Raw genomic sequence first — 19,195 nt, 5'->3', positions numbered from 1 at the left:
ACACTCCATCTCCATCCATCTCATTCCACAACACTCCATCTCCTTCCATCTCATTTCACAACACTTCTATCTCGTTCCACAACACTCCATCTCATTCCACAACACCCATCCTTCCATCTCATTTCACAACACTCTATCTCGTTCCACAACACTCTTATCTCATTTCACAACATTCCATCTCCATCCATCTCATTCCCACAACACTCCATCTCCTTCCATCTCATTTCTCACAACACTATCTCATTCCCACAACACTCTATCTCATTCCACAACACTCCATCTCCTTCCATCTCATTTCACAACACTCCATCTCATTTCACAACACTACCATCTCGTTCCATCTCATTCCACAACACTCTATCTCATTCCACAACCCTCCATCTCCTTCCATCTCGTTCCACAACACTCTATCTCGTTTCCCTTGTTCCTCACACTCCCCCCACAGGTTCCATCTACTCCATAAACCATCTCCCGTTGTACACTCACGCTAACAACTCTTGCCTCCGTCTTGGTTGGGAGACGCTAGCTGCACCTCCCAAACATGCTACCTGCACCGTGTTTACTTACCCTTAGTAGGTGTTGGTAGGTGTTGGTTGGTGATGATAGGTGGTTGGTAGGTGATGACAGGTGTTGGTTGGTGATGACAGGTGTTGGTAGGTGATGATAGGTGTTGGTAGGCGATATCAGGTGATGACAGGTGTTGGTAGGTGATGACAGGTGTTGGTAGGTGATGTCAAGTGGTGGCAAGTGATGTCAGGTGTTGGTTGGTGACGTCAGGTGTTGGTAGGTGATGTCAGGTGTTGGTATGTGATGACAGATGTTGGCAGGTGTTGGTAGGTGATGACAGATGTTGGCAGGTGTTGGTAGGTGATGACAGATGCTGGGTAGGTGATGACAGGTGTTGGCAGGTGATGGCAGGTGTTGGTAGGTGATGACAGGTGTTGGCAGGTGATGACAGGTGTTGGTAGGTGACGTCAGGTGTTGGTTAGTGATGTTAGGTGTTGGTAGGTGATGACAGGTGTTGGCAGGTGATGGCAGGTGAAGACAGGTGACTAGACAAATGTTGGTAGTTGATCAGTTTCTTCATTACTGCTTTTGTCACTTTCCAGGTCTCAGTTACGTTCAGTCAAGGTAACATTTCGTGGGTGATCTTGATAGTTACATTGATAGGAATTTTAATAGTGATCTGAGTGTTATTTTGGTAGTGATCTAAATATGAAATAAATCACTCGATGCAGTAACCACTCTTGTTGTTGTCGTAGCTTCAGTAATCACCGCCAGAGTTGTGTCAATATTTAGTAGGACGATGGGCGAGAGGTGACTGGGACAGGTTTATCCACTCACTCAGTTTTTAAATTCGCTTCTACTTCACGGCCTTCTGTAGGAGGGACTCGTCACCCCTTTTGCATCACCTCTCTTGTTTACGTTTCACAGAAGACTCGCACTCTCCTCCACCCACTCCTAAACATTCACTACATCAATACTAGTCCAAACACCATCTACATGTAACTCAACCTGTCGTTGATTCTCTCTGACCACGAATCTAGCTTCTCACTTCGTGTTCAGAGGTACTGGCAGCTGACTAGTATAATATCCAGACACTATGTTAATCCAGCGAGTATGATATATAATAAAATACCTTGATTACTGTTTAATGATATACATAAATTAAATTAATTCGCCAATCATTCAAGTTTATGGAATTGATTAATCGATCCATACAATGTGGATCACTCACTTCCTTGTATACCAATGGTTCAGTAAACATTGTGGTGTATTTACAATGTCCCTAATGGGTACTGTATCGTCATGCCTATGGGACCCTCTGTCACTGTGTTAAACTTGTGTTATGCAAATGATGGGGTGATAAGGTTATGTTAACGATAGATTATATTAAAGGTAAGTTATGTTAGGTTAGGTTATAGTAAATAGTGAAAAGGGGTAAGTTAAGGTAGGTTATGTTAACAGCAGGTTATATTAGATTAACCTAGGTTAGGTCAGTGGTGTCTCTGGTTATGGCAAGTTAAAAAAGTTAAGTTAGGTTTGGGATGAGTTATCGTAAGCTATGTTAGAGGTAGGTTATCTAAGCCTGTTTTAAGGGTAGGTTATTTTGAGTTATAATAGAGGTAGGTCAGGTTAGATTAAGTTACTTAGATCGATTATGGTTAATTTAGAGCTTATTTATGTGAGTTAGGTTAGACTCATAAAGGTTAAAGGTTCGACAACCCAATCCAACCCTACCCTACCCTACCAAACCCTAACCTAACCTAACCTAATATAAACTGACAAACAGACTAGTTTAAACAGCTTCATGACCAACCATGAACTATGTCACAAACTCCATCATGAACTAACACGTAAACAAGTGAATGACCATAAAGCCTGTGTATGACCCCTGGTGAACGAGTTTATGGTGACCCCTGGTGAACGAGTCTATGATGATCCCTGGTGAACGAGTGTATGGTGACCCCTGGTGAACGAGTCTATGATGATCCCTGGTGAACGAGTGTATGATGATCCCTGGTGAACGAGTGTATGATGATCCCTGGTGAACGAGTGTATGATGATCCCTGGTGAACGAGTGTATGATGATCCCTGGTGAACGAGTGTATGATCCCTGGTGAACGAGTGTATGATGATCCCTGGTGAACGAGTGTATGATGATCCCTGGTGAACGAGTGTATGATGATCCCTGGTGAACGAGTGTATGATGATCCCTGGTGAACGAGTGTATGGTGACCCCTGGTGAACGAGTGTATGGTGACCCCTGGTGAACGAGTGTATGGTGACCCCTGGTGAACGAGTTTATGGTGATCCCTGGTGAACGAGTGTATGACCCCTAAACAGACAGACCGACAGACGGTTAATAATCCGTAAACTCCTCTTATAAGTTTACATTTAATATTTTTCGTTATCTGTTTCTTTGTCTCTCTCTGTCAATTCCGTCTGTGACTCACCTGAACACCAGATCCGTCCACCCTGACCCGTTCACTGTCTTATCTCCTCTGTATCGGTGTAAAAATTCTGTCGATAACCTTATCTCGATGACGACGTAGTGTTGGTTGTGGGCAGAGGAGTGAGTTTACCTGTAGATGGTCAATATGTGAGGGAGGTACACCTGTAGATGGTCAATATGTGTGGGAGGTACACCTGTAGATGGTCAATATGTGAGGGAGGTGCACCTGTAGATGGTCAATATGTGCGGGAGGTGCACCTGTAGATGGTCAATATGTGTGGGAGGTACACCTGTAGATGGTCAATATGTGCGGGAGGTGCACCTGTAGATGGTCAATATGTGCGGAGGCACCCGTAGATGGTCAATATGTGCGGAGGTACACCTGTAGATGGTCAATATGTGTGAGGTGCACCTGTAGATGGCTGTCAATATGTGAGGGAGGTACACCTGTAGATGGTCAATATAAAAAGTGGGAGGTGCACCTGTGATGGTCAATATGTGCGGGAGGTATTCCCTGTAGATGGTCAATATGTGGGAGGTACACCTGTAGATGGTCAATATGTGAGGGAGGCACCTGTAGATGGTCAATATGGGAGGTGCACCTGTAGATGGTCAATATGTGCGGGACAGTACACCTGATGGTCAATATGCGGGAGGCAGTATACCTGTAGATGGTCAATACAGGGAGGCACACTCCAGATGGTCACAGGTGAGGGAGGTGCACCTGTAGATGGTCAATATGTGCGGAGGTACCACCTGTAGATGGCTTCATGTGTGTGGGAGGTACACCTGTAGATGGTCAATATGTGAGGGAGGTGCACCCTGTAGATGGTCAATATGTGAGGGAGGTGCACCTGTAGATGGTCAATATGTGCGGGAGGAAGAAGACCTGTAGATGGTCAATATGTGGGAGGTGCACCTGTAGATGGTCAATATGTGCGGGAGGTGCACCTGTAGATGGTCAATATGTGTGGGAGGTACACCTGTAGATGGTCAATATGTGCGGGAGGTGCACCTGTAGATGGTCAATATGTGCGGGAGGTGCACCTGTAGATGGTCAATATGTGTGGGAGGTACACCTGTAGATGGTCAATATGTGTAGGAGGTACACCTGGGAGGTACACCTGTAGATGGTCAATATGTGAGGGAGGTACACCTGTAGATGATCAATATGTGTGGGAGGTACACCTGTAGATGGTCAATATGTGAGGGAGGTACACCTGTAGATGGTCAATATGTGTGGGAGGTACACCTGTAGATGGTCAATATGTGAGGGAGGTACACCTGTAGATGGTCAATATGTGAGGGAGGTACACCTGTAGATGATCAATATGTGAGGGAGGTACACCTGTAGATGATCAATATGTGTGGGAGGTACACCTGTAGATGGTCAATATGTGCAGGAGTACACCTGTGGATAGTCAATATGAGCAGGAGGTGCACCTGTAGATGTGATCAGCTATGTGCGGAGGTGCACCTGTAGATGGTCAATATGTGCGGGAGGTACACCTGTAGATGGTCAATATGTGCAGGGAGTACCTGTAGATGGTCAATATGTGTGGGAGGTACACCTGTAGATGGTCAATATGTGCGGGAGGTGCACCTGTAGATGATCAATATGTGTGGGAGGTACACCTGTAGATGGTCAATATGTGCGGGAGGTGCACCTGTAGATGGTCAATATGTGTGGGAGGTGCACCTGTAGATGGTCAATATGTGCGGGAGGTGCACCTGTAGATGGTCAATATGTGTGGGAGGTGCACCTGTAGATGATCAATATGTGTGGGAGGTACACCTGTAGATGGTCAATATGTGCGGGAGGTGCACCTGTAGATGGTCAATATGTGCGGGAGGTGCACCTGTAGATGGTCAATATGTGTGGGAGGTGCACCTGTAGATGGTCAATATGTGAGGGAGGTGCACCAGTAGATAGATGGTCAATATGTGAGGGAGGTACACCTGTAGATGGTCAATATGTGTGGGAGGTGCACCTGTAGATGGTCAATATGTGAGGGAGGTACACCTGTAGATGGTCAATATGTGAGGGAGGTGCACCTGTAGATGGTCAATATGTGTGGGAGGTGCACCTGTAGATGATCAATGTGTGAGGGAGGTGCACCTGTAGAGTGATCAATATGTGAGGGAGGTACACCTGTAGATGATCAATATGTGAGGGAGGTACACGTAATCGCTCTCCTGAAGATAATAATGATGATAAACACGTGAGCAGAACACAGGTAAAATTCCCATGGCCAAGCGTCACTTCCTGTTGTTATTAGCGAGGCCTAAGTGACCCTCAGAACCCCTCAGTGTAAAGAATCACTTGAAGGAATGTAATGTTTTCGCTAGATATTATAGGACATCAGGAGTAAACACACACACACACACACAAACACACACACACACAAAACAGCTCGGGATAAAGTGTTTTTAATTGAACCCGTCATTAAGTTTTATTGGAATCTATCATGATTATACAATTGTTTTATCTGATTTTGTTGTTGTTGTATTTACTTAATATATATTTACTTATGTATTTACACGACATACAAACCTTGATCAACACTCAACAAGGCACTGTAAGGACGATGACCCATGTTTAACTGATCAAACGCCACACGCTATCGAAAAATTGAAACTGTTTGATATACTGAAAAAAAATGACATTTATTTTCTCTAATATTTTCTATTAACTATTATGAATTTCCTGTGACTTTATATCATAAATGAAATATAACTTTTAATATTTTCATGGGTTATATTATTTAAGTTGTGACGATTAAATATTAACATTGAAGAGAGATAGTATGAGCGAAGGGGATGGTTCTAAATGGTTATTGGTAATGTTGACAGTGTTAGGCGAGCAGGGTAGCCCAGGCGTCAAGCTATGGCCCGGCCAGACAAGTATGGTGGCCCAGGGGTCAAGCTATGGCCCGGACAGACAACAAAGATGGCTCAGACATCAAGCTATGGCCCGACCAGACAACTATGGTGGCCCAGGGGTCAAGCTATGGCCCGGACAGACAACAAAGATGGCTCAGATATCAAGCTATGGTTCGGCCATACAATCTAAGTGCATCTAACATCAGCTATGGCCCACCCAGACGACCATGGTGGCCCAGGAACCACTTTACTACCAGGTGGCTTCACGTCGTGTACTCAGGTAGTATGAGGCACCGTTATTAACAGAGTGATGAAGGGCACCAAAAAGGCAGGTAATCACACGTATTAAACTAGAACAAGACTATTGGGAGCCTCTGTAGATCTAGGCCTCAATACCTGGATGTAGTGTACATCAGGGGATCACAGATTTATTTCAGGTAGGTCTTGGGGTTAATAGTGAAGCCCAACCAGCTGACAAGTAAAATACCGCAGGTCACCAGGAGCTTTTGATGAGATATGCAGCATCTCCTTTTATCGCCACGTAAATAACAGGAGAGTATACAGGACCTGACGTAAAGGTGTGACGTGATCTTTGGCTTGATCTGTGCCATAAATAACGCTCCTATACTTAATGGCAGCGTTGGGACAGTGTGACGGGAGACCAACACGAGTAATAACTATGTAACAAGGCGGGTCTACTCATGTGCTTCGTAATAACGCGGCGAAACATCGTGTTGGTGAGGGTGTTCGGGTATCCTCTTATGTTTATGGTACACTAGCCAACAGAAGTCCAGTCGCTTGGGTTCATGAAGAGGCAGGTAACACGACAGGACTTTTGTTGGCAAGTGTACATATGTAAATAATTTGTATATTATAATCATCCTTGTAATTAATTATACCGAGTGTAGTCAACGTTTGCCTCCTGCCTTCAGTGTACCCAAATTCGACTTCAGAGCACCCGTAATATTCCCAGCTGAACAGTATACTGTATAGGTTGGGGGAGTTGAGACACTCGAGTGTAGTGCCTCTCACGCTGCCTCCTTATGAACTGAAGACTTGGTACACTGTGTGCTGTATATATACATTGATCCTCTACGGCAGAACGAGCCGTATTGATATAGATATTGATATTGAAACAGTTATTTAGCCAGAAGAACACAGATACAGAGTCGATAAGGATCATAATATTAACATGACTGAGCCAGTTGAGAACCTGAGCTGTACCTGATATACTGTATGCTGTACATTTATCTCAAGGAAGTATTATGTAACATTTAGAATCATCTGGAATAGTACAATAGCATGGTGGTAATAGGAACATCTCATAATGTTACCACGGTTATCATTTCGATATTTATATATTTATTTATTTTTTTACATTTATATTATAAGTATATACTCGTACATGTTTTACAGTGGTGTTGAGATACATAAATATGATAAGGGGAAGCAGTACAACATGGGGTGTATTAAGGTGGAACAAGAGGACAGCAAAAACTCAGGGTTACAGAGGTGTGAAAAGGAAGGTTAAAAGAAAGTTATAATAGTGGGGGTAACGTTCTCATAAGAGCTACAACCAACAAAATTAAGATTGAGTGGGAGGTGCGCCTGTCACTTAGTTCCGAAGGTTGCTGATTCCTACCACGTGCAGTACCCGAGTTGGCCGGCAGGGGGGAACTCCTAAGGTGATGGCCAGGATACTCAAATTTCAATATCTCTCACTCGTGTTGTAGAAACGCCTCTCCTTCCTGGTGAGGTGTGAGGTAAGGTAAAGTAGATGCGGCAGCTCCACCAATCACGACGAGAATGCACAAAGATTCCAGTGAATATTCTCTCGTCATTAAAGATGTAATTATGCACAAAAATTACATTCAATAATAACGTCAAAATTACACTGAGATTCTACCTTAACTAATGACCTTTAGTTGAACCCATTCGTAGATAAAATTAAGGTAGGTTAGGTTTGGTCTTGTATCAACAGTTAGGACCAATAGTCATTGCAGGAACTTTTATGAATTAACTTAAACGAACAATTTCAAAGCCTAAGAGAAGATTAAGTAATTCTTATTTATAAACTATAATGTAAGGATCTTGTGCTAATTCTCCCTCGCTTTAGTTGTCATATTTATTCTTGATAAATTGTCACTAATCCATATATCTGCCTGTACTGATCAAAGTTGCCATAATGAAAGGTTAGTACTCTTATTAGTGGTAGTATCAAGGAGGTTCGAACTCTTTTAAAGTTGCCATACTGAAGGATTAGTACTGTTTGTTATTAAGTTGGCATATTGAAGAGGATGGTACTGTTAAGTTGCCATATTTAAGGGTTGGTACGATTGAGGGTTGCCAAACTGAATGGCTGTTACTATTGAGTTGCCTTACTGAAAGGTTGTCACTGTTGGGTTGCCATATCAAAGGGTTGGTACTGCTGAGTTGCCAAAATGAAGTTGGTACTGTAGAGTTGTCATACTGTAGGGTTGCTGCTGTTGAATTACCATACGGAAGAGTTGGTACTTTTGAGTTGCCATATTGAAAGGTTGGTACTCTTGACTTGCCAACTCAAGGTTTAGGACTTTAGAGTTGCCACAATTAGGGGTTGTCAAGACCAAGAATAGGAGCGAGAATTACCAATATGCAAGGTTGCCATGATGCAGTATTTCCACGTTGCATATTGCCATACTGCCTCGAGGAAATATATTACGATTAAAGAGTTGCCATGAATATGATTTGCCGCTAATAAAAGTTGTCATAGTGCAGTTTACCCCAAACAATTTCTTGCCATGTAGATGAATTACCATGGTGGACGTAGCCATAGTAACAAGTCGATACAATAAGGGTTGCCAGAGTGAGTGTTGACATAGAGTATCGGAGTTGCCACAGTAAGAAAAAAAAATGCCATAGTTAAGGATTTGTGACAATATGAGTTACATCACACGAGTTGCCACAGTACAGTATATGAGTTGCCACAATAACGAAGTTGCAGTTCTATAGGAGTTACCATGGAAGTTGCAACACTATAGGAGTTGCCACCACACTATAGGAGTTGCCACAATATAGAAACTGCCTGCCAATATAGTTAAATCGGGGTTGTGTGATCATCTGATTGTGGTTATCGCCTCGTGTTATCGTCCTTATCGCCAGTGATCTCGTTATCGCCACCTTCAGTCCTCGCCATGATCGTCTCTACGTTAGTCCGTCACAGTGGACCACAACCATCTCCCAGCTGGTGCCTTAAACCATCTTTGTGTTCTTCTTTCTCTCTCAGTTGGTCTATCTTGAACCATCTGTGTGTATGGATCATTGGGTGTGGAGAGAGAGAGAGAGAGAGAGAGAGAGACCTAATCACAACTTACGTATCCTATCCTGTACTAACCTATCCTGTACTAACCTATCCTAATCTATCCATACATAACCGTTCCTCAGCTAACTTAACCTATCCTAACATCTTAAGTTGAGTTGGGTTAGGTTGAGTCGGGTTGGGTCGGGTTGGGTTGGGTTGGGTTGGGTTGGGTTAGGTTGGGTCGGGTTGGGTTGGGTTAGGTCAAGGTAATAAAACTTTAAGATGAAATAAGTTGGGTTGGATATTGTTCAGGTGATCTAAAACATCATTATACTAATTAAAGAGTAAAGGTTATAATGTACAGTATGTATTACCCCTTAAAGTGTGAAACAAGACCAGCATAGTTAGTACAGCCACAGAGTTGGTCACGTTAACACTAGGATGACTCGATGGACAGATGACAACACTACATGAGTGACGGATTAAAAAATGATAAATGTATTCGAATGGGTAAACAAAATGACAAAATTGCTCAAATGGAAGAGAAATAAATGACCGATAAATGAACTCGAAGTGGTAGATAAGACTCGCCTGTATGTGTAGCTGTTACTGACTCGCCTGTATGTGTAGCTGTTACTGTTACTGACTCACGTGTATGTGTAGCAGTTACTGTTATTGACTCACGTGTATGTGTAGCTGTTACTGACTCACCTGTATGTGTAGCTGTTACTGTTACTGACTCACGTGTATGTGTAGCAGTTACTGTTATTGACTCACGTGTATGTGTAGCTGTTACTGTTACTGACTCACGTGTATGTGTAGCTGTTACTGACTCACGTGTATGTGTAGCTGTTACTGTTACTGACTCACGTGTATGTGTAGCAGTTACTGTTGTTGACTCACGTGTATGTGTAGCTGTTACTGTTACTGACTCACGTGTATGTGTAGCTGTTACTGTTACTGACTCACGTGTATGTGTTGCTGTTACATTACTGACTCACACCTGTATGTGTAGCTGTTACTGTTACTGACTCACGTGCATGTGTTGCTGTTACTGTTATTGACTCACCTGTATGTGTAGCTGTTGCTTTATTACTGACTCACGTATATGTGTAGGTGTTATTGTTACTGACTCACTTTTATGTTAGCACAGCTGTTACTGTGTACTGACTCGTAGCATGTGTAGCTGTTACTGTTACTGACTCACGTGTTATGTGTAGCTGTTACTGTTACTAACTCACGTGTATGTGTAGCTGTTACTGACTTGTTATGTGTAGCTGTTACTGACTCACGTGTGTGTGTAGCTGTTACTGACTCACGTGTATGTGTAGCTGTTACTGTTACTGTGTATGTGTACTGTTACTGATTCACGTGTATGTGTAGCTGTTACTGTGTGTAGCTGTTACTGTCTGTATGTGTAGCTGTTACTGTCTTACCTGTGTGTGTTACTGTTACTGTTTTACCTGTGTGTGTTACTGTTACTGTGTGTTACTGTTACTGATTCACCTGTATGAGTAGCTGTTACTGTCTTACCTCTGTGTGTGTTACTGACTCACCTGTGTGTGTTACTGTTACTGACTCACCTGTTAAAGTTAGTTAAGGTTTCTCTCGTGTAAACATACTAGACGAGGTTAATGGTCATGTAAGAGAAATAGGTTGGGTTAAGGTTAGTGGACACAGCCAGGTGTCCTATAATACACTCTTAATAAACAAAAGCTCGGGAGGCGTATCATACCGGAGAAGGAACACACGTGTCTCTGAAGAACTGTAGTGTTGTGTGTAAGTCGATAGGAAAGAGTTGTTTTGGCTATTTCAATATGTATATACGCCCTAGGTATATTTCCTCAGCGTTATGGGGTATAAGTAAACATCATTATTATTTTTAGGTATATATTAAATGTTTTGTGTCCTGAGGATAAGATATTCAGGTGACATACATTTTTCTCTGGTGGATGTCAGGTCATTGGCGTCCAGATGTATGATGGGTGAATAATTTAATCTAGAGTAGAAACGTTGTAATGGTGTTTGTTTATTTATAGCAATAGCAGGTGTTTCATAGCAGGTGTTTCATAGCAGGTGTTTCATGGCAGGTGTTTCATAGCATGTGTTTCACGGCAGGTGTTTCTGAATCACATTATCTTTATCATGTATATTATTACTAAACAATAATGAGTGTGGATATCTAAGTCTAAAAGTGTTCTTGTGTTACAGGTGGTGCGGGCCGGCCGTAAGATACAGATGTCAACATCGTCGTTTGCGTCCTACGTCATTGCAAAGTTGTCAGGCAACATAACATTAGATAAAGCGATCGTCAGCGACATGTCAGGACGACCTAAGAGGTTATCGTCCAAACCTAAGCTGACGGCAGTATGGAGGACAAAATCGATCCCGTACGAAGGTTCAGATCAAAGTCAATCTACGTTTAAAGAAGACGGTTCTCTTCTGCGCCTCCTGCGTACCAAGTCCATGCCATCACTGAGGCGGGGAGGTGATCCAGCTACACGAATACTGAAAGCATCGTCATCATCACCACCAGCCCCTCACTCTGGACTGGAAAATAACTTGAGTATAAGCCCATCCAATTCGTCTCTTCCACCCGTGACGACCAAGTCGCTTAATCCAAGGTCGAGCCAAGATATGAGCGAGTGTTCGGATTCTACGAGTGCATATGTTACCATGACCATAACCAACCAAAGTGATCATTCCCAGGAAGATCATAATAAACTCACACGATCTGCTTCAGACGGACATCTGTGGGCGGTGCGTAAGAAGAAGCTGAGGGATGTTAGAAACGAATTCCCTGCAGGTACTTTACCCTCTGTCAAGAGCCTTAGGAATAAGTTCGATGGAAAAAGTGAAACAGACTCCCAGAGTGCGGATGAGACTGCAAGCTGGGGAAGTCCGGTGGCAGCTCAACACATTACTTCCGATAGTGATGTCATGGACAGTCCAGCTGCAAAACTCTCACCATCCAAACCTTTCATAAACAAGGAAACTCCAATTAAACCAGGAAGTCTAGGAAAATCGGCAGAAACACCGACAGATAAGTCTTCGTCAAAAATGCTGGAAACCCCTCCAAAGTCTATCAAGAAACGTTTACAACAGTTCGAAAAGTCACCCCAGTCACTTCCAGACGACTTACCTAACACTACCCTCTCCAGTGAGACCCACACAGCCAGTGGTGACACCGTCTGGCAGGACACGAGTGGAACATCGCCGTGTCCAGCATCAAAACCGATAATGATTGTAGAAAAACGACCTGAACGAGAGTCAAGGCAAAAAAGAAAAAACGATGGTAAAGGCTTTCGTCCCAGAGCAAAGAGTGAGCCGGACCCATCATCTATCCGGCGTCTAAACTCAGAGACAATACCTGTGTCAGTGAGAAAGCTGAAGATGCAGTTTGAGCAGCAAGCAACGATAGAGGCCGCTTCGATCAAGGCACCAACCTCCCCACACAGGGCGTATCAGAAGAGGAAAGAGAAGCTGACGGCTGGACATACCAAAGTTCAGACTGAAGTAACTGGGGTGAGCGACCAAGACAACATAGACAAACGGAGTGAGAAGCCCAGTACTCCTCCTCGCGAACTCAAGCCTCCAAGAGTTGAAGGTCGTGACACAAGTCCTGCACCACTTACTCCGGAGGTGATCGTGGACTCCCAAGCTACTCCGTCAGTGAGAAAACTGAGGAAACAATTCGAAAAAGCATCCTCAACTCAGTCTCACACCAAGAGTGCTGGTAGAGACGTACCTAGCAAACCACGCATGACCATCAAGATGGAGCTCAGGTCACCCTTCGAGGACGCTTTTGACCCCCAGGAGACCGAAGACCAGAAGAAAGAAAGACTAAATCACACCCTTACTCAAGAAATCCATTACGGAACTTCAGTACGGAACATCCTACGTCAGTTTGAGACACTCTCGCCTGAGGAACACAAAACTCAAGTAGATCGGAAGTTTACATTCGAAAATAAACCTCCAGATGAAGCAAAACCAGCCGGAGAGATTTTATCCCTATCCCTCGGGGAGTCTTCCACACGAGACTCAGAAGCGAAGCTAGATATAAGCCAAGACTCCGAGATGGACTTCGATGTCGACAGCTGCAGTAGTTCTTCAGATGTTGACAAGGCGACCCTGCTACCTGGAATACAGGAGAGTAAAACAGCGTGGTCCAGCGACGATGATGACGAAGACACGACAAAGACAGTTATACCGAAGGACATAGATACAAGAGAGACGAAGAAGAAGATTGCAGAATACTGGGCACTTAGAGAGTTAGAGATAGAGGGAAATCAAAGAGAAGAACAAACGAAGATGGAAGATAAATATGTAGAAGAAGATGAGAAGGAAAGAGAGAAAGACAGAATGGAAAATGAAGAGGAAGAGCAGAAGAGGAGGGAACTTCACCAAGCAGAAATAGAAAGGAAGGAAAGGGAAAATTCAGAAAGGGAACAGATGAAGGAGAAAGCAGAACAGGAACGGAAGGAGAAAGAGAGGGTGGAAAAAGAGCTTAAGAAGGAAAATACAGAGAAAGTACGTAAGGATAAAGAGAAAGCACAACAACAAAAGGAGAAAGAGAGAGAGGAACAAGAGCGTAAGAAGAGGGAGGAAGCAGAGAAGGCAATAAAGGAGAAGGAGAAAGCAATACGAGCATTAATCAAGAAAGAGAAAGCAGAATTAGATCGACAAGAGAGAGAGAAAATGGAAAACGAGAGGAAGGAGAAAGAGAAAGTAGAGCAGGAAGAAAAGGAAGAAGTAGAAAAAGAATGTTTAGAAACAGAAAGAAGAGACGAACAACAGAGAGAGAAAGAAAGAGAGGAGCAAGAACGAAAAGAAAGCGAGAAGATAGGGAGAGAAATCAGTGAAAGACAGAATGAAGAGGTAGAACGTGGCCGACAAGAGGAGGAACAAATAGCTGACCACGATGTTAAGACCGAAGGATACGAAGAGGCGAGTCAGAGACATATCCGAATCCCAGAAACCCAGGAAGGCCCTGGAGAAGGCACTGAAGAGAGGAAGGTGGAAATGCTTATCGACAAATTTGCCAATATCCAGGAGAACGAATCGGGTAATGACCGACCTAGAAGTAACTCGGCCCATTCAGATGACCTCGGCTCTGACAAGGAGAACACAGACCATAAAGTAGGTCAGCTCATTGATAAGTTTACCAGCGGCCGAGAGTTTGACTTTGAAGAAGGACACCGCGATGATGGTCATAACATATTGCTGGACGATGGATACAACAGGCGGTACTCTGATGTTAATGCTCTTGTTGATAAATTTGCTAATATAAACAAGAAACAGGAGGTGGAGGAGGGCCATCGTGAGGAAGTTCATTACCTGTCACTGGCTCAAGGAAACGACAGGAGACATTCGGATGTCACAGCTCTTGTCGACAAATTTGCTAACATTAACAAGAATCCTGAGAGAAGTCATGGCTGCTTGTCCTCGGATTCCGAAGAAGCTGGCAGCGACTCCTCTTCCTCTGTTGCTAAAACGAAGAAAGATGCACCAATCCCGACGATTGCAGTCACGGTCATGCCCGGGAAAGTCCGCACTCTCAAAACTGATGAGCTGCAATTCTTCGAGATGGGTAACACAGTTGACCCGTTTATCAGGAGTCAGAGCCTCAGGGCAAAGAAAGCAGACCCTCCTCCGTTCACAAAACCTCGAAGTGGATCGCTGAGAGAGAAGAAGACCCGGGTAGCTGCCTTAGCCGAGTCTGAAGACCCAACTAAGTCTTCCAAGTCTCTGCCACAAAACTGTCGCAAACTTCACGCTGATGAGCTCTGCTTCTTCAACTCGGGCAATAACAACATTTACTCCATAAAGGGAGAAAGTAAGAGCAAAGGGAAGAAAAATACATCCGATAAGCAGCAGGATTTTCGTCTAGCTAGCCAGGGTGACCCAAGTGATTCTAGTGGGTTCCCTGGCGATGACCAACACTTTCAATATTACACAGACTCGGACTCAGAGGGAAGCATTCTCAGAGGCAATGACTCAGATGAGATGGACGACACCGAGGATATCCTACTTGGGGACGAACTACGTGAATTACACAACAGCCTCAGACACCAAGAAGAAGATGACGCCTCCTCCTCTGATATTGAAGAGAGAGATATTCATGAAATGCTAGAAGCACCCATAGTGGATGTTAGGATGGTAAACCCAACAGAACCAGTTAAATGTGAAGATAAGTGCCACCAGAAAATGCCAGAGAAAGAAAATGACTCTGCCACAACAGTTAGAGAAAACGCTGAGTCTATCGGCGTTCTTGTGGGAGAGGAAACTATAGTAGACTGGGTAACTGTGGCGGCTGGCGCCCTGGAACATATCAATTTACATGGCAAATCAAAAGAGCATAGAACAGAAGTTTCGATTAAGGAAGAAGATAAGGAAGTTGAATCCGTGAGAAGAGAGTCACCTGAATCCATAGATAATGATTCAGATCCGACGGAAACACTGGAAGGGAGCAACACATATGTTGTTACCAAAGAAAATGGAACAAATATTGATTTTCTTTGCGAGACCAAAGCAAATTTAATGAAGACCGCAGACACTGGAGAAAATGGATTAACTGATCAGAATTCCGAAAATGAAAACCATAAAGCTGATGAAGTAATAGAAGCCACAGGGAGTCAAGAAGACGTAACTATTATAGAAGTAAGTGGGAGAACTGAGGAAATAAAGCCAGAAATAATGGCACAACATGAGTCTAACCAAAGCATGAAAAGTGGTGAGATATATGATGACCGTCACATAGAGGAAGCCTTGTCAAGCTTATCAGATGGATACATAGAAAATAAGCCAGAGGTTCCTACTTCTACTGCAGCGATACAAAGTGATGACAAACAAAACGATAGCAACTCGAACGAAAAATTTACTGGTGAAATAAAAAGTGAGTCACAAGAACCGAAAAGAATGGAAGTGGGTATAGAAGACAAGAACACAAACAGAGAAAAAGAAGAAGACCGTCAATCTTCCGATGATGTCGAGGTTACTGAGGCACAGTTGGTTCAAGTTGACGACGAAGTGAAGAACGCAGCGATCCAACAGACAATGAATAACTCAACAGTCAACACCACGACTGAAACACCCAATGAAAAACAAAAGCAAGTCCCTCTAGAAAAAGAGACAAGTGAAATGGAGGAAGGAAACGACGAGACGAACTCAGACGCTGACCTTGGACTGCTGGAAGAAACCCTGGTGGAAATAGAATACGATATCCAACAGCAGGACCGGCCACTGCTTCTCGACCTCCCACCCTACCATCCATCACCCGCCAAGCTCCCCGAAGCACCAGAAACAACAGCTCAGAGCGACAAAACAAACGTCAGGAATGTGAAACTCGCTCCATTTGCTAACCTGGAAGACTTGTTGACACTGGGAGGCGGCGAAGGAGTGAGAGACAACAGAAGAGGATCTATGGAAAAGACACGTTATCCTGAGCTAAGAGACAGCACCAGCTATCACAAGGAAAGATGGGAACTGGGAGAGAGAGGCCATAACTGGGAACTGGGAGAGAGAGGCCATAACTGGGAACTGGGAGAAAGTGGCGATAACTGGGGAACAGGAGAGGAGTTAGATAAGACGCAAGAGTTACAAGAGTTTTCGGATTTCTTGAGTGATACAGAGTTTGCTAAGTTTTGTATCCTCGCCTCAGGGCTGTCAGTGATCGTGTACTTTATCTTTGTCATATTCGGGTGATTAATGGCTGCTGTACCACAATAATTGGCTGCTGTACCACAATTAATGGCTACTGTACCACAATAACTGGCTGCTGTACCACAATAACTGGCTGCTGTGCCACAATTAATGGCTGCTATACCTTAATTAATAGCTACTGTACCACAATTAATGGCTGCTGTACCACAATTAATAGCTACTGTACCACAATTAATGGCTGCTGTACCACAATTAATAGTTGCTGTAACACAACGGCTGCTATACCACAAATTTAATTGTGGTTGCTGTACCACAATAGTTCCTGTGCCACAATTAATAGCTGTTGTACCACAATTATTGACTACTGTACCACAATTAATGGCTACTGTACCACAATTAATGGCTGCTGTATCACAATAGTTGGTGTAATAGATCAATATCATTTAATTATCTAAACGGTAACTTAAAACTATCTTATATAAATCAAATGTTTATCAAAATCAATCACTGTAGATATCTCCATTATATAATGTGTATATAAATATTTGTTCCCACACTAATACATTATACAGGAAATTGTCTGGTTCGTATACTCCAAAAATATTAAATCCGGTTTGTCTAAAGATTATGACTATTGAATGTACAGTCACTCAATAAACTATCTGTACTCGGGGTGATCGATGAGTCTCAGAATGAACACTGTGACTCCTGTTGTCTCGGTAGGGTTATCAAAATCCATCGTCCGTTGTGTCATATTTTTTAAACACGATTTTGTATACATAATTTTTTGAGTGACTGTACATAAGCCGATGTTTACTCATCCATCAGACGTAATTGAATATTATGTCGTTAATGAGAGTCAATTAAAGTGATATTTAATTCGAGATAATGTAAAGAAGTCAGTAATGTTAATGTTGTGATGACCAAAAGTTGATTAAGCACCAACACTCAAGTCATTCTTTTATTATTATCCAAGTATGAACAAATTTGTGTAAGTTGTTTATATGGACACACACACACACACACACACACTAATATACATACATGCATACATACACATATTCTAACATAGTACATGCACACATATATACATTTAAGCACATTTCTAACACACACACACACACACACACACACTTTCAGCCTACTGTCCTGATCCACTTTCAGCCTACTGTCCTGAGCCACACCCAGCCTACCTTCCTCATCCACAAAGTCTACCCTTCTCATCCACATACACGTCATTAACACAACCAATTCTCGTCACTGTAGATTTAATAGTCGACTTCTCACCAAAATATTTGTGTTGGTGGAAAAATGAAAACGGTCACAGGTCAAAAAATTTTAACTGCAGATAAAATTGTTTGGCCAGCCCCATTTTTTTTTACCCCTTCCCCCTCCTTTAAATATTCTGGTTAGGTTAGGTTAGGTTAGGTTAGGGTTATTCACCAGCCTCAAATTTCCGTAAGGTGCCAATTTGACAGTTAGGCAACACTTGTGCAAAAACTCAGAATACAATAACAACTACAACAAGCAATGTGGCTTACCATAAACATGTAAAATTAACTTCTACCAACAAATACAAAAGGAATTTAACAAAACAATAACATTAACTAAAACACGAATGAAATAATCTGTATTCATGCCAGCGTGATGTGTGGTGGTGTCATTCTGGACTAGAGGATAATGTCAGCTGTATTTCACCTGTATTTTACGCAAGATTAAATCGTATATTACAGTAAATGTCAAGAATATTTCCTACTTTACTCTGATTTACTAAAGTACTGTTTTCTTATAATGCTTGTAACTATTGGCACATGTACTTGGCCCTGTTTTAACCCTTTGAGTCCTGAAGGTTTAAATCATAGTCATCAAAGGGTTAAATCAGTCACCAAAGGGTTAAAACATCGTCGTAGTAAAAGATAATTATTGGCCATTTGTGCTTGGATATTTTACCTGTTATTACCTAAATTAAATCAACCATATTTCTCAAAACACAATCCTCATTTTTTCCAACCAAGTGTAAACATGAGCTAGAACTGATCCTTTGTCCAGTGTGTTGGTAACATTAAGTGTTATATTGACCAATTTCAGTCAGTCTTTTGTCATTTTACACAATTTCAACAATTCTGTTATTTTACATAATTTCAGCAAATCTGTTATTTTACACAATTTCAGCAATTCTGTTATTTTACACAATTTCAGCAAATCTGTTATTTTACACAATTTCAGCAAATCTGTTATTTTACACAATTTCAGCAAAACTGTTGTTGTTTTTACACATTGTGGATTTAACTTATAGTCACTCTTGTATGGGTGTTGTAAGTAATAACATTTTCATATTAACATTTGTGGTGTTTTGGTGGCATAATGTGCCAGCCGTGTTCAGCCATTGACCCTGAATTAATCTTAAAGAATGT

The 19,195-nt window shown here is 42.6% G+C and overlaps 1 protein-coding gene across 1 annotated transcript in view; it reads left to right on the top strand.

Moving 5' to 3' along the window:
• Positions 1-13,832, top strand: part of LOC121868106 (histone-lysine N-methyltransferase, H3 lysine-79 specific-like) — a gene marked incomplete at its 3' end in the record, with an annotated part of 33,918 nt that extends 20,086 nt beyond the window's left edge. Inside the window, exon 2 of the mRNA XM_042368376.1 lies at positions 11,331-13,832. Coding sequence (XP_042224310.1) covers positions 11,358-13,832 — 2,475 coding nt within the window. The remainder of the gene's footprint in view (positions 1-11,330) is intronic.
• Between the last annotated feature and the right edge of the window lie 5,363 nt (positions 13,833-19,195).

This window comes from Homarus americanus, unplaced genomic scaffold, assembly GCF_018991925.1.
Source record: "Homarus americanus isolate GMGI-L3 unplaced genomic scaffold, GMGI_Hamer_2.0 scaffold47967, whole genome shotgun sequence".
Taxonomy (NCBI): domain Eukaryota; kingdom Metazoa; phylum Arthropoda; class Malacostraca; order Decapoda; family Nephropidae; genus Homarus; species Homarus americanus.
This window is presented reverse-complemented; position numbering and strand designations above follow the sequence as displayed.